The 15,907-nt window shown below is 43.3% G+C and overlaps 1 protein-coding gene across 6 annotated transcripts in view; it reads left to right on the top strand.

Moving 5' to 3' along the window:
- The window catches only part of nbeal1 (neurobeachin-like 1), a 237,135-nt gene that overhangs the window by 56,914 nt on the left and 164,314 nt on the right, over positions 1–15,907 (top strand). For all 6 annotated transcript variants that reach the window (XM_055638377.1, XM_055638374.1, XM_055638378.1 and 3 more), the window contains exons 3-5: positions 4,464–4,625; positions 9,781–9,862; positions 10,454–10,581. In XM_055638377.1, coding sequence (XP_055494352.1) covers positions 4,464–4,625; positions 9,781–9,862; positions 10,454–10,581 — 372 coding nt within the window. The remainder of the gene's footprint in view (positions 1–4,463; positions 4,626–9,780; positions 9,863–10,453; positions 10,582–15,907) is intronic.

The raw sequence follows: 15,907 nt of genomic DNA, 5'->3' as shown, positions 1-15,907 counted from the left end.
TAGTTTTATCCAACACATTGAGCCACATAAGCAAGTATTATGCCAGCTGGTTGAAAGTTTGGCCACAGAGGTGGATTTTAAGGGCTGTTTAAAATGTGAAATGAGAATGTAGCGGCAGTGGGGGTTTTGGAAAATAATTCTATATTATAGGACTGATAATACAACTCCCAAAGGTAGAACCTTTGGGAGTTGTATGGCTACAAAATTTGGCAATTCTCAATAATGTATACTTATTGTCTCTTAGAGACTCGCGTCTCTAAGAAAGGTGATGAATAGAGGGTCCAGCTAGAAATGCAAAGGTATGATACTCGAGCTGCAACTGAAATTTGATCTAAGGAAAGGCGTAAATGGCAGTTCCGCATTCCGGGTTTCAGGCACGAAGAGCCCGCGAGTTGAACTGACATATAGATAGAGGGCAACCATACTACCAAATTATACTATAATAGAATCAGGAAAATAAAGTGCAAAAATGTAGGTGCATCTGAGAAGTGGAGATAAAATAGCAAGAACGCGGGGGGATTCAGACACGCTAACACTAACCAGGACAGAAATGGTTTAACAGATATAGAGACTGCAGAATCCTTATGATGCATTTTTTGAAGACAATGAAGACACATTTTGAATTGATATGTATTGAGCCCTGCAGGCGAAGGAATGCTTTTTGTGCAAATTCAAACAATGAAGTTCTGCTGGTGGAATTTGCTAGGAGCAATTATAATTCAGTCAGATTGAGCATAAATACAGTTTAAAGGATTACAACAAGTAAGACTCATAGCGGTCTGAAATATTGGCTGCTGATAATATAATGTTGACTGCCATCTTAAAAGCGCAACTGAGCACAGCAATTGGGCCAGTCTTTCGAAAGTGAACCAAAATATCACATACTTTACCAAATGGCATCACATAAAGTAATACAGGTGCACAACCTTTTATCCGGAGTTCCAGAAACCGAAAAGCTCCGAAAACCGGCCATTTTTTCCAGATGTCGTCTGCGCACCAAAGCTCGCGTTTGGCGCCAAACCTGACCCAAAACGACCCACGGTCAACCCAGGTCTGTACTACTGTAGCGGCTGCCTCCTCCCTGGAGACCGGGAGACGCTTAAACATCTGTAAATCATTGCTTAAATGTTAGTCAGTTAGTTTGGAGGTCTTTTATGTGAAGGGGGGTGAAGGGGTAAACTTTAATTCTTAGTCCCCTACCTGGTCGGAGAGGCGGGGAGCGGTCAATGCCTTACCGGGTCGCTGTGCAGTAAGCTCCACAGCGCTGTGGCCGGTTGGGCCGCGGGCGGCGCCGGTTGTGGCTCCGCCCCCGGCACCTCGACCCCTGGCTGCGAGGCGCTCCGAATCCAGCGCGGCCCGCGGCCGGACGCCCCAGCTACGCGAATGTCGGGAGTCGGTGGCGTCGCAGCGCTGGGATACCAGCGGGGTGCGGGCAATGCCTTACCGGGTCGCCGTGCGGCAAGCTCCGGAGCGCTGTGGCCGCCGACACACAACATCGCGGAGCGTCGCTGGATTTGGAGCCGCGCAGCCAGGGGTAGAGTTGCCGGGGTCGGAGCTCCAACCAGCGCCGCCCGCGGCCGGACGGAGCCCCCAGCTCCGCGGCTCCAAATCCAGCGACGCTCCGCGAATGTTGGAAGAAGGCGGCCACAGCGCTCCGGAGCTTGCCGCACGGCGACCCGGTAAGGCATTGCTCGCTCCCCGCAGGTATCCCAGCGCTGCGACGCTGCCGACTCCCGACATTCTCGGAGCTGGGACGTCCGGCCACGGGCCGTGCTGGATTTGGAACGCCTCGCAGCCAGGGGTAGAGTTGCCGGGGTCGGAGCTACAACCGGCGCCGCCCGCGGCCGGACGGAGCCCCCAGCTCCGCGAGGTTGGGAGTCGCCGACCAGGTAGGTAGGGGACTAAGAATTAAAGTTTCCCCCTTCACCCCTACACCACCACCACCACATAAAATCCCTCCAAACTAACTGACTAACATTTATGCAATGATTCTCCTGGTCTCCGGGGAGGAGGCAGCTGCTCCAGACTTTTCAAGCCGCCCGCGCTACCTACCTAATCTACGCTAAAAATCTTCCATTCTGAAATCCGAAAATGTCCGAAATCCGACAAGTGTCTGGTCCCAAGGCTTTCGGATAAAAGGTTGTGCACCTGTACATTAAAAAATGTATTGTAAGAGATTAATCTTATTAATTGCTATTTTCCTACCTACAGACTATAATGCATATCTGCAAAGGTATGAACATTCTAGCTTTTTAAAATTCACAAGTTTGTAAGATAAAACTGAGTTATGAAAAAATGCTTCCGTGTGAGGTCACACACGTGACCAGTCATATTTAACATCTGACCCAAAACAAACATTGTCAGCATAACATAAATATTTCACTTCATAAACTGAAAAAATATGAATCATATATACAGTACAAAACAATATACCTGTAATGCTTTCAGAATTAGAAGAGATGTATTCCCCAATTTTTCATATTTTTGGTTACACACGTGACTAAGAATGGGCCAATTGATGATGACAACAAACTTGGAAAGCAGAATTATCAATGAGTGCCACAGATCTGGAACTTACTAACGCAAGCACGAGGGGAAAAGGAATAGTTAGAGGAGGAGGCATATGTACAGTGTCCTCCATAAATTTTGGGACAAAGATCCGTAATTTATTTATTAGCCTCTGTACTCCACAATTTGAGATTTGTAATAGAAAAAAAATCACATGTGGTTACATTGCACATTGTCAGATTTTATTAAAGGGTATTTTTATACATTTTGGTTTCACCATGTAGAAACTACAGCTGTGTTTGTTGTGGCGCCCTATTTCAGGGCGCCATAATGTTTGGGACACATGGCTTTACAGGCGTTTGTAATCGTTCAGGTGTATTTAAATGCCTCCTTAATGCAGGTATGAGAGCTCACTGCACTTAGTCTTTTCACCAGTCTTTCCATCACTTTTGGAAACTTTTATTGCTCTTTATCAACATGAGGACCAAAGTTGTGCCAATGAAAGTCAAATGTCATTATGAGACTGAAACACAAGAATAAAACTGTTAGAGATCAGCCAAACCTTAGGCATACCAAAATCAACTGTTTGGAACATCATTAAGAAGAAAGAGAGCGCTGGTGAGCTTACTAATCGCAAAGGGACCTGCAAGCCAAGGAAGACCTCCACAGCTGATGACAGAAGAATTCTCTCGATAATAAAGCAAAATCACCAAACACCTGGCCAACAGATCAGAAACTCTTCAGGAGTCAGGTGTGGATTTGTCAATGACCACTGTCCGCAGAAGATTTCATGAACAGAAATACAGAGGCTACACTGCAAAAATAGGATGGCCAGGATACAGTTTGCCAAGAAGTACTTAAAAGAGCAACCACAGTTCTGGAAAAAGGTCTTGTGGACAGATGAGACGAAGATTAACATATCAGAGTGATGGCAAGAGCAAAGTATGGGGGAGATAAGGAACTTCCCAAGATCCAAAGCATACCACCTCATCTGTGAAACACGGTGGTGGGGGTGTTATGGCCTGGGCATGTATGGCTGCTGAAGGTACTGGGTCACTTATCTTAATTGATGATACAACTGCTGAGGGTAGTAGCATAATGAATTCTGAAGTGTATAGACACATCTTATCTGCTCAAGTTCAAACAAATGCCTCAAAACTCATACTCAAAGTGTATAAAAATGGCCTTTATTAAAATCTGACAATGTGCACTTTAACCACGTGATTTTTTTCTATTACATGTCTCAAATTGTGGAGTACAGAGGCAAATAAATAAATGATGGGTCTCAAGTTAAAGAAAACACAATATATAAACAATAGCCAATGCGGGAAAGGGGGTAGATGCTAGAAGGTTTCAGGCTTGCATGAACAAAGGCATAATTTCCCTGCAGGAATTTCAAAGCTAAATGTAATTTTACTTGCTATGTTTCCTTTTTGTTTCTGCAAGCTAAAAAAAACAAAAGCCTATATGACACATTGTTTAATAGAGTATCCTTGTTAATAGAAGTAATTGCTTGTCAATTCAATGGCAATGACATGTTCTAGGGAAACGGTGATATCTGATTCCTGTGGGGAGGTTATGTGGAAACAGATTTTTTCCTTATTCTTTTTCTCAGGACAGCCTTTTTTCTACACGTCAGTTTCCAAAGTAACTATTAAGCAGTTGTGCAGTTCCTGATTATAACTGGGTTAATACTGTTTTGGCATAATGCAAATTATGTTCCATAATACATTGCATTATATGCAACTTGCATTAATTTCTTAGTTTTCCTAATTTTGAAGAATAAACTGGCATTTTAATATCCAGGCAACTTAATCAGCAAAAGGGGAAAGCAGTAAATCTATTAGATTTGTAAGATTGATTTTTCCAAACTATGAAGTTGTATTCCTTTTAAGAATTTTTATCACCAATGATTCCTTGTCACTTGAACCAATTTTTTTTTCCTTCCCTTTTAGATTGGACGAAGTCCCACCAGGGTTATCTTTGCTACCTGATAATATTCTGCAGGTCCTGAGACATCAGCAATTGCAGTGTATGCAGAAACTATCAGATGGGCTGGAAGATGAACAGCAAGCATTGGCGCTCATTTTGGTCAAATTCCTCATCATTATGTGTCGGTATGGTTCCAATATTATAATATATTCCAATACAAAAGAAGCATGAGTACCAATTACTGTAGCATCCTAGTTGTGGACTCCCAATCTAAATTTATTCCAGACTTATTTTCTGTCTGTGACCATTTAAGTTATTGTTTTATCTTGTACATCAATGCTTCTTTGCACTAATTCATATAATTTGATTCTCTTCATGTCCCCCAAATCCTACTGATCCACGACTTGAATGTCCTCAACAGCTGATTCTCCACATCTGTCTTGGGTAGAGAATTCCTAAGATACATACTCCCTAAAGCCAAAATATATCATTGCTGTCCTGAATGGCTGATCCCTTATTTTGAGACTGTGGTCCCTGGTCCTAGACATGCCACCTCAATCATTACCCCACATCCACCCTTTTAAAACCTTTTTATAATTTGTAATTTTTAATGAGATCACCTCTCATTCTAAAATTTGAGCGCAGACTATATTTGTATAATCCTTAAACTTCCTTCATAGGGCAATTCCTACCCTCCATAATTTGCCAATCATGTTGTGAACTTTGTTGCATTACCTCTTCTGCAAGTTTATCTTGTCTTGGGTCATGGAGGCCAGAGCTGGTCATGGTACTGTCTAACCAGGGCCATGTGCATTTTCAGTTGGTTGTGTTTACTGTTGTACTTAAGTTGCAATGTTTGTTAATCTTCAGCAATTGCTGTTGAACAACTACTGGACTGCTTGGAGTCAAGAACTCGGCAACGGACCTGAATGAATACACCACAGTCGTTACAGACTTCACAAGGAAATGTGTGGAGGACTGCGTTCCTTCAAAAACCTTCAGAGTGTTTCCTAACCAGAAGCCTTGGATGAACCGGAGATCCGCATTCTTCTGACCAGATCCCGGGCATTCAGGTCTGGTGAGGTCTATAAGAAGTCCAGATACGACCTTGACAAGGCCATCAAAAGGGACTTCCACTCAAAGTTGGAGGGTGAGGTGGATGTTCGGCAACTGTGGCTGGGTTTGAATGCCATCACTTCCTATAAGACAAAACCAGGAGGCAGCTCAAGCGACAGTGAAGCAAAACTCCCTAACGAGCTCAATGCGTTCTACGATTGTAACGCCCAGGTTCAGGAACAGCTTCTTCCCTACAGTCATTAGGCTATTAAACACTACAACCTCAAATAAGCTCTGAACTACAATAGACTATTATTGCTGTTGCAAATAAGAATTTCATTGTTCTAGCTGGTACATATGACTATAAAACACTCTTGACTCTTGCCTTTCTGATAGCTTGCTATAGCACTGCATTAACTTTCAGTCATTTGTCAGAAGTAGCTCCAGAAATAGTGGATGCATTAGTAATAATCTTTCAAAACTCTAGATTCTGGAGTAGTTCCAGAGGATTGGCGGGTAGCAAACGTAACCCCACTTTTTAAGAAGGGAGGGAGAGAGAAAACGGGGAATTACAGACCAGTTAGTCTAACATCGGTAGTGGGGAAACTGCTAGAGTCAGTTATTAAAGATGGGATAGCAGCACCTTTGGAAAGTGGGGAAATCATTGGACAAAGTCAGCATGGATTTACGAAAGGTAAATCATGTCTGACGAATCTTATAGAATTTTTCGAGGATGTAACTAGTAGCGTGGATAGGGGAGAACCAGTGGATGTGGTGTATCTGGAATTCCAGAAGGCTTTCGACAAGGTCCCACAAAAGAGATTAGTACACAAACTTAAAGCACACGGCATTGGGGGTTCAGTATTGATGTGGATAGAGAACTGGCTGGCAAACAGGAAGCAAAGAGTAGGAATAAACGGGTCCTTTTCACAATGGCAGGCAGTGACTAGTGGGGTACCGTAAGGCTCAGTACTGGGACCCCAGCCATATATTAATGATCTGGATGAGGGAATTGAAGGCAATATCTCCAAGTTTGCGGATGACACTAAGCTGGGGGGCAGTGTTAGGTGTGAGGAGGATGCTAGGAGACTGCAAGGTGACTTGGATAGGCTGGGTGAGTGGGCAAATGTTTGGCAGATGCAGTATAATGTGGATAAATGTGAGGTTATCCATTTGGTGGCAAAAATGGGAAAGCAGACTATTATCTAAATGGTGGCCGATTAGGAAAGGGGGAGATGCAGCGAGACCTGGGTGTCATGGTACACCAGTCATTGAAGGTAGGCATGCAGGTGCAGCAGGCAATAAAGAAAGCGAATGGTATGTTGGCTTTCATAGCAAGAGGATTTGAGTATAGGAGCAGGGAGGTTCTACTGCAGTTGTACAGGGTCTTGGTGAGACCACACCTGGAGTATTGCGTGCAGTTTTTGGTCTCCAAATCTGAGGAAGGACATTATTGCCATAGAGGGAGTGCAGAGACGGTTCACCAGACTGATTCCTGGGATGTCAGGACTGTCTTATGAAGAAAGACTGGATAGACTTGGTTTATACTCTCTAGAATTTAGGAGATTGAGAGGGGATCTTATAGAAACTTACAAAATTCTTAAGGGGTTGGACAGGCTAGATGCAGGAAGATTGTTCCCGATGTTGTGGAAGTCCAGGACAAGGGGTCACAGCTTAAGGATAAGGGGGAAATCCTTTAAAACCGAGATGAGAAGAACTTTTTTCACACAGGAGAGAGTGGTGAATCTCTGGAACTCTCTGCCACAGAGGGTAGTTGAGGCCAGTTCATTGGCTATATTTAAGAGGGAGTTAGATGTGGCCCTTGTGGCTAAAGGGATCAGGGGGTATGGAGAGAAGGCAGGTACGGGATACTGAGTTGGATGATCAGCGATGATCATATTGAATGGCGGTGCAGGCTCGAAGGGCCGAATGGCCTACTCCTGCACCTAATTTCTATGTTTCTATGTTTGTGCACAAGGAGATCAAGGTCCTTTTTGTCCACTCGCACTTTTTATTCTCTCACAATTTAAAAAGTGCTCTTCAATTATCCTACCAAAGTGGAATGCTTCACGTTTACCCAAGGTTAAATTGAAGACCCTCATGATTTTTGTATTACCCTTACTATATGCTCCTCCAATTTCCTAACCATACACTTCTACTTTACTGTTTGGGAGTCTGCTTCGAGCCACCATTGATATTTTCCGTCTCTTAGCTTCATCCAAGGACCAGCTCTGCTGGGCAGAGGAGAGTGTTAGTAGAAGGAAATTGGCTGGTTCTGTGGTCAAGGAAGAAACGGAGGGCTTTTATTCTTTCCTGGTGGGGGATAGAGGTGTAGAGTGTTGAGAAAGAACCGGAGGGCTTTAAGACATTCCTTGTCGAGGTAGAAACGGAGGGCTTTAAAACCTCAGTTTTCCAGGCCCCCGCTACCTCATCTTTACTATGGATGTTCAGTCACTCAGCACCTCCATCCTGTACCAGGAAGGTCTTAAAGCCCTCCGTTTCTTCTTCGACCATAGAGCCAGCTAATTTCCATCTACTAACACTCCTCTGCCTAGCAGAGCTGGCCCTTGCCCTTAATAACTTCTTTTTTGACTCCTCCCACTTCCTCCAAATTCGAGGTGTAGCTGTGGGCACTCGCATAGGCCCCAGCTATGTCTACCTCTTTGTAGGGTACGTCGAACAATCGCTGTTCCAGGTGTGCACTGGCCCTATCCCCGAACTTTACCTCAGCTACGTTGACGACTGCATCAATGCTACCTCCTGCACCCATGCAGAACTCATTGACTTCATCAACTTCACGACTATTTTCCATCCTGCACTCAAATTCACTTGGACCATCTCCGACATTTCCCTATGGTTTCTAGATTTCACCGTCTCCATCAAAGGAGACAGACTATCGACTGACATCTATTACAAACCCACTGACTCCCATAGCTATCTAGACTACACTTCTTCCCACCCTGCCTTCTGTAAAGACTCTATCCTCCTACTCTCAATTCGTCCGTCTACGCCGCATCAAAGCCCAGGGTGAGGTGTTTCAAACCAGGTCATCAGAGATGTCCTCATTCTTTAGGGAATGGGGGTTCCCCTCTTCCATTATAGATGAGGCTCTCAGTTGAGTCTCTTCGATATCCCACAGCTCTGCTCTTGCTCTCGCTCTCCCTGTTCGTAACAAAGACCCCTTGTCCTCACCTTCCACTTCATCAGCCGTCGCATACAGCGCACAATCCTCCGCCATTTTCGCCACCTCCACCAGGATCCCACTACTAGCCACATCTTCCCACCTCCACCCCTTTCAGCTTTCTGAAGAGACCGTTCGTTCCGCAACTCCCTAGTCAACGCGTCCGTTCCCACCCAAACCACCCCCTCCCTAGGTACTTTCTTCCCCTGCAATTGCAAGGGTTGCAACACCTGTCCCTCCCTATACCTCCCCCCTCGACTCCAGCCAAGGACCCAGACAGTCTTTTCAGGTGAGGCAGAGGTTCACTTGCACCTCCTCCATCTTCATCCTCTGTATCTGCTATTCCAGGTGTGGACTCCTGTACATCGGCGAGACTAAGCACAGGCTTGCTGATCGTTTCGCTGAACACCTTCATTCGGTCTGCGTAAACCGACCTGATCTCACGGTTGCTCAACACTTTAACTCCCCCTCCCATTCCCAATCTGACCTTTCTGTCCTGGGCCTCCTCCATTGTCAGAGTGAGGCCCAGCACAAATTGGAGGAACAGCACCTCATATTTCGCTTGGGTAGCTTCCACCCCAGCGGTATGAACATTGACTTTTCTAACTTCAAGTAGCCCTTGCTTTCCCTCTCTCTCCATTCCCTCCCTGTCCCCTTCCCAGTTTTCCTACCAGTCTTACTATCTCCGATGACCGCCCACTCCCCTGACATCAGTCTGAAAAAGGGTCTCGACCCAGAATGTCACCCATTCCTTCTCACCAGAGACGCTGCCTCACCCGCTGAGTTCCTCCATCATTTTGTGTCTACCTTCGATTTAAACCAGCATCTGCAATTCTTACCTAAACATATGAATAATTTGTGTTTTTGTGTGTTTGAGTCTATGTGCCTTTGGTGCTGCTGCAAGCAATGTTTTCATTGTGCCTGTACCTCACTGTATTCATGCATAACGATAATAATCAACTTGACTTTACTCGACTTTCCACAGATGGGACCAGACTTGTGTGCACTTCGGCCTTTTCTGTTTCTCCTTGAGATTTTCAACATATCCTTTTTTGTAATTGTCAATGATAGCTATAAATTGGATCATTCTCTTTTTATCCCAGGAATCTGGCTAATGTTGAGGAGATTGGTTCCTGCTCCTACATTAATCATGTAATCACCATGACTACTGTCTACATCCAGCAAGTAAGTGAAAAACTTTGTAATAACTTTTTCTCTTTAAAATATTTCCAGTAGACAAAAATAATTTATTAATGTGGTAAACTTTTCCATTAGTTTGTCTTAGATTTTCATTTTGTTATTTCACTTAAGCTTTTCATACTTCAGACAAAAGTTGGTATGGATGCTGAAAAGCTTAAGATTCCTTGGCTTACTTATCTCTCAAGAGTGAGATATGGTACAACTTGGGAAAAAAAAATAAGTGTTGCAAAGACCTGATTGGAGGAAGGAATGCAAAGAGATTACTTTTCAACTATAAGAAATAAAGGCTGACCAATTGAATGGGCACCGTACTTCATAATTGCCTTTTCAATTTAGCAGTTGCATACACTTGTTCTATCCTACACACAAAGGACAATATACAGAAGCCAATTAACCTACAAACCTGCAGGTCTTTGGAACATGGGAGCAAACCGGAGCACCCGGAGAAAACCTACGTGGTCACAGAGAGAACAAACTCCATACAGACAGTAAAATATTCAGGAACGAAAGTTTCTGGCACTGTAAGGCAGCAACTCTGCCCTTTGTTATGTTCTCTTAATTTTCTTTTACAATAAGCTAAAAAGCAAGACCAAAGAGAAAGAAATGGCAGACGAAACACCAGCTGAAGATTTTGTAAGACACGCACTTATCTTCTGTGAGAGTCTATACGACCCGTATCGAAACTGGAGACAGAGAGCAGCTGGGTGAGTGGATTATGATATAATAAACGCTAAAAGCTAAGCTTTTTTTTTGTGAACCTATTTTATTTAAAAAAAAAAAATACTTTAGCTTAAGATATCTACTGATTTTGTTCTTATGTTGCCCTTCTATGTAAGATGATACTAAAGCAACAATTTTGATTGCATGATGCTCAATTGTAATAGTTTAATTTCACTGAGAATGCCAGGGATTACATTATCATGATGTTCAAAGGCTATTTAATGCTTCCCATTACTAATTATCAATGGTGGGGTATTTGTATATCTACCTGCAAATATAACAATTTCATGGATGTTCCTGTTAAGATGAACAATTTGGATTTCTTGATTGTGAATGTCTCATATAAAAATAATGTAGTTATAGCCTTTTAACATTGTAAAGCATCACAGCCTAGTAGGAACATTATTGTACAGAATTTAACAAGCGACGAGAAGAGTTGTTAAAGCAGATGACCAAAAGCTTGCTCAATCAGTAGGTTTCAGGGAGCATTTTAAAAGGTGTCAGTAGTAGATCTGCTGCCTCACAGATCCAGCAATTTGGGGTCAAACCTGATTGCTAGTACTATGTGGAATTTGAATGCTCTTTCCGCATGGGTTAGCCCCCAAGGAGTGGTGGAAGGCTTTGTTTCTTCCCACATGATATTCTCATGACCTTTTCTAGCTCTAATGTCTTGAGCATAGGCAAATATACTTGCTCCACAACAGACTGAGTTGAACCCAGGAAACTGAAGCAGGAATTTTCTTGAGGTTATTAACGACAGATAAATGGATGGGAAGGGTTTAGAGGGCTATGGGCCACATGCAGGCAAATAGGACTGCCCCAAGACGCCAACTTGGACGGCACGGCCAAGCTGGGCTGAAAGACCTGTTTCCGTGTTGTACAGCACCATGACTAAGGCCTATCCAGTGGGCGACATGTTTTGTATTTTTGCCTTTTTAAAGATGCAGTGTATTTTGGTGACTATTGCACACTGCAGACCAGAAGCGCCTTCAATACCCAGAGAGAAGGGATGGGCGGGTTCGGTGAGCAGGAGTTGTTTGGAGTTGCAGAGGGAGGGGGCAAGGGCGGTACAGTTCCCAGTCTCAGCTCCCCACCCCCCCAGTCCGGGGCCACACTGGGAGAGAGCACCGAGCACCTTCCCCGGGGAGACTGGCACTGACCTGCTGGCTTCGCCGACGTGAAGACGGTGCAAAGCCCCCGGTGCAATGGGCGGGTGCTGGAGAGGGGAGGGAAGGGGTCACACACATGGCCGGGAAGCAGAGGGGTGGGGGTGGGGGTGGCGACAGACAGGGCCAACAATGAGATGGAGAAAGACATGGAGAAAGCAGAATTTTGGAAACGTCATCCCGTCACCCACTCCTTATCTCCAGAGATGCTGCCTGTCCCGCTGAGTGGCCATACTGAGGGAATTCCCACGTATATGAAGTAGAGAGAAACGCTCTGGCACTGGACGGTGCAAATTTTCCCTTTGTAGGTCATATCAATAGATGCGGCCGCGCTGAATTCTATCTTTAACTCAAAGCCGCAGGATGGAGCTGTCTTCTTTAACACTGTTGCTTCGCCGCCACCACCTCCTTGCTGCACAATGGCAGCGAGTGCGGGGCCGAGATCCTGCCTAGTTTTTTTAAGTTCTGAAATTGAATAACTTTCAATACTGAATCAGAATATACTTACTGTATGAGATGCTGTCCAGCTCCTCTATTTGATACTTAAAACAGGCCTTCATTCACGGTTGGCTCAAGAGTAACTTGGGAGAGGAACTTGGTAACTCGGGAGAGAAACTTGGTACATCGCAGAAATAAGAAGTAAAAGGCAAACTTAGGCATACACGTGGGAACTCGTTTAAACTCGTGAACATAAACTTGGAATCTCGTAGACAACCACGAGTGTGATTTTTTTCTTTCACTCGGGATCACTCGTGGGTGGACTTGCACCGTGAGACAGGGCCATTACACTTGCCTCTTATTTCTGACACTCCTTAAAATGTATCACTTTAACCTGTTATGGGCTTTTTACCTTAATATTGTGTGTTCCATGCCAAATTCTGTGTCCCAAATGCTTTTGTGAAGGGCCTTTGGATGTTTTCGAGCTAGCTATTATTATTGGATGTGTGAAGCCTAGCCCAGCATTTAATAGTTTGCATATTTTACATTATTGTCAAAGCTCACTTTCCTACCTTGCTTTGTCCTGAGGCCCGCTCATTTAATTGAAAGTATTTTTGGTGTTGAGGATACAAGTGATTAAGCATTCATATTTGTAAATATTTAAAAGCAGCAACAAAATTTCAAGAGTAAATTGTGTTTAATTGTCATATGTGCTGACAATAGAACAATTAAATCTTTCTTGCAGAGTTTACAGGCTTGTAATTGCAGATTAAAATGAGAGCAGTGAAAAAAGTGTTTGAATGCTTTGAACAAAGGGGTGTGGTATAGCTGAAGGAAAGCCAAAGAATTTACGCAGAACCAAAGAACTGCAGATGCTGGTAATACACAAACGGGCACAAAGCTCTGGAGTAAATCAGCAGGTCAGGCAACATTCCTGGGGAATGTGGATTGGTGACATTTCTGGTCAAAGAAGGCTCTCCACCCGAAATGTCACCTATCCATGTCCTCGAAAGATGCTGCCTAATCTGCTGAGTTACTCCAGCACTTGTGCCTTTCAAGGAACTATTCCAGTATCTGCTCTTCAGGACAGATTTTAAGATTCTAAAGAGGATACCGAGAAAATGCACCATGATGATAAGTGATGTAGTTGCTTAAACTAGGATGGTTTTCCCTGAACCAGAGGGAAGGTCTGTTAAAGGTTGTAGGTGCTAACTATGTTAAGGAAAAAGCATGCTAGTCAGTGAACAGGTAATGAGAGTTCACTGAAACCGTTTGGTAAAAGAATAGAAGAAAAAACAAGACATTTCTTTCCAGAGGCTTCTAATAATTGGAATGCAATACTTGAAGGTAATCAGATTCCTTTGTAACAATTAAAACAAACTTGAGAGACTTCACAAGCAGGTTTTAGAAGCTTATGCAATAAATCACTGAAGTTAGACACAAAATGCTGGAGTAACTCAGCGGGACAGGCAGCATCTCTGGAGAGAAGGAATGGGTGGTGTCGGGTCGAGATTCTTCTCTCCTGAGATGCGACCTGTCCCGCTGAGTTACTCCAGCATTTTGTGCCTATCTTCGGCATAGAGCGTACAAGTTAATTGGCACCTCAAGCCTCCGCCAGCCCTTTGAGAAGTCACATGGAAACAATCTAGGTGACTTTCAATTATCTATGATAAAGGAGGATAGTATCTCCATGAATAATACAATAGGCAAGGAATAGTCCATCCATGTTGACCATGATTCAGGTCTATGCCCTCTACTTCCTACGCTTGACTTACTTGGTAAAGTGTCTTATATTTAACTGCACCAAGCAAGTGTACAACAGACTGACCTTGCTATGGATCCATTTGAAGATCATGAACCTGGACAAGCCCATGATGGTGCCTACCTGCCATGCTAGCCTTGAAGCCCATCTCTACGTTTACAACCTTTCCGAACACTTGTGCCAAGTTCACAGCTGAATTCAGCCGCTGGGGCTGGTGTCCTACTTCCCTACCACTACCACTGTAGCTCGGAGTTGCCTGACAATGTCAGGAACCTTAAGAATTGCATTCAATACCATCACACCCTTGGGGGATGAAATGACCACTGCCAAGTAGAGCAATGCTTTCTTCTGTCTAAGGAACTGGGTGGTGTCCTGAAGCGGTTTGAATGTCCCCATTCCATGAGAAGCCAAGGGCAATCTACAATGCCACGTGCAGATAGCAGTAGCAACAAATTGAAACTGCATGCCTTCTGCCACTCAACTAGGGGATGAACATTACATCTTGGTGCAACCAGAAAAGATAATTCCAAGTTGAGGGTATCATGAAGGTCCCAGGTCATACTGAACCACAAATGTAAATTTACATTTGGAGAACAGAGAATTGTCTGTAATATGAAGAGGATGAATTTGAATAATTTACAGCAAAAGCTAGGCTTGGCATTAACTTAGGTCTTTCAAAGGGTTGACAGAAACTTGAGGTGCCAATTATCGTGAACGCTCTAAAGTCCCATATACAGCACTTCACAGTGATTTATTGCATGCTTGTGAAACCTGCCAACAATCAGGAGTATTGGCACTGTTTTATTAGCTTATTGTTTGCATTGGACATGAAACATTTCCACCAAATGCGCCTATTACCCAACATTACCTCTTCCTTGTGAATTGTTTTGAAGTAAATTTGATAAATTTAGGAAATTAGGGTTTAAGTTGAATTGCAAAGCCATTTAATGGGATTAAGTTAAAATGGCAGGAATATGGTTAAATGTGACTATTTTGTCCAATTAAAATATTTGTCATCTTTACTACAGTCCTGCAATATTTGTGTAAATGCTTACACTAGAATGAAGAAATGATTATCTACCATAGCTCAAACTCACAATGGGAGGAAATACAGATTGTTCTGAGGCATTCAGCTATGTCACCCATAATTGTGCCTTAATTTATTTTATTGTTTATTAATTGTGTACGTGAAGTTTGTATTGTGCTTCAATGGTAGACAAATTACAGTTTCTGGAGGAAGAGCACATTCAAATACAAACATTTTTTAAAGTGTTGAACATAATTTGCTAAATTAGAAGCATCAAGCATGTGTTTTAGAAAACTGTTACCTATATAATCTTGAATTGTCAGATCTTGCATCAGTACTCCTGTGTATGACACAGGATCAGACACAAATCCATAATCTTGTGTGGGTAGTTATCATTTGGCCTTAGAATTAGATAAGAGTTCAAGAGACAAGTACCTGTTCTTTAAGCAAACTCTTGACTTCAGTCTTTAAATTCCTGTTGAAAATTCGATTCCAAAAATCTCACATGAATTGTTTAAATTCCACCCAAAACATTTATTATCCCCTTGCCTCCTCCTGATTTGCTAAGGGCATCCAACAATTCATTTTACTCTTTAAATTTTATTCGTCTTTTAATAAATGATTTGAGCGATTTTTAATTTTGATTATACATTGTACAACTGAGTTCCGGCAATCATTTCTACTGTATTTGTACAGTTTTTTGACCAGTTCTAATGTTAAATTTAAGTCAGAAGAGAGACAGAACTACAGATGCTGGTGTGCAAAAAAAGACAGTGCTGGACTAACTCAGTGGGTTCGGCAGCATTTCTGGAGAATATGGATAGGTATGAGCCTGAGCCTGAAGAACGATCCCGACCTGCAACGTCACCTCTCCAAAGTTGTTGGCTGACCTGCTGAGCTGCTCGAGCACTTTGTGA

This window comes from Leucoraja erinacea, chromosome 7 (genome assembly GCF_028641065.1).
Source record: "Leucoraja erinacea ecotype New England chromosome 7, Leri_hhj_1, whole genome shotgun sequence".
NCBI lineage: Eukaryota > Metazoa > Chordata > Chondrichthyes > Rajiformes > Rajidae > Leucoraja > Leucoraja erinaceus.
This window is presented reverse-complemented; position numbering and strand designations above follow the sequence as displayed.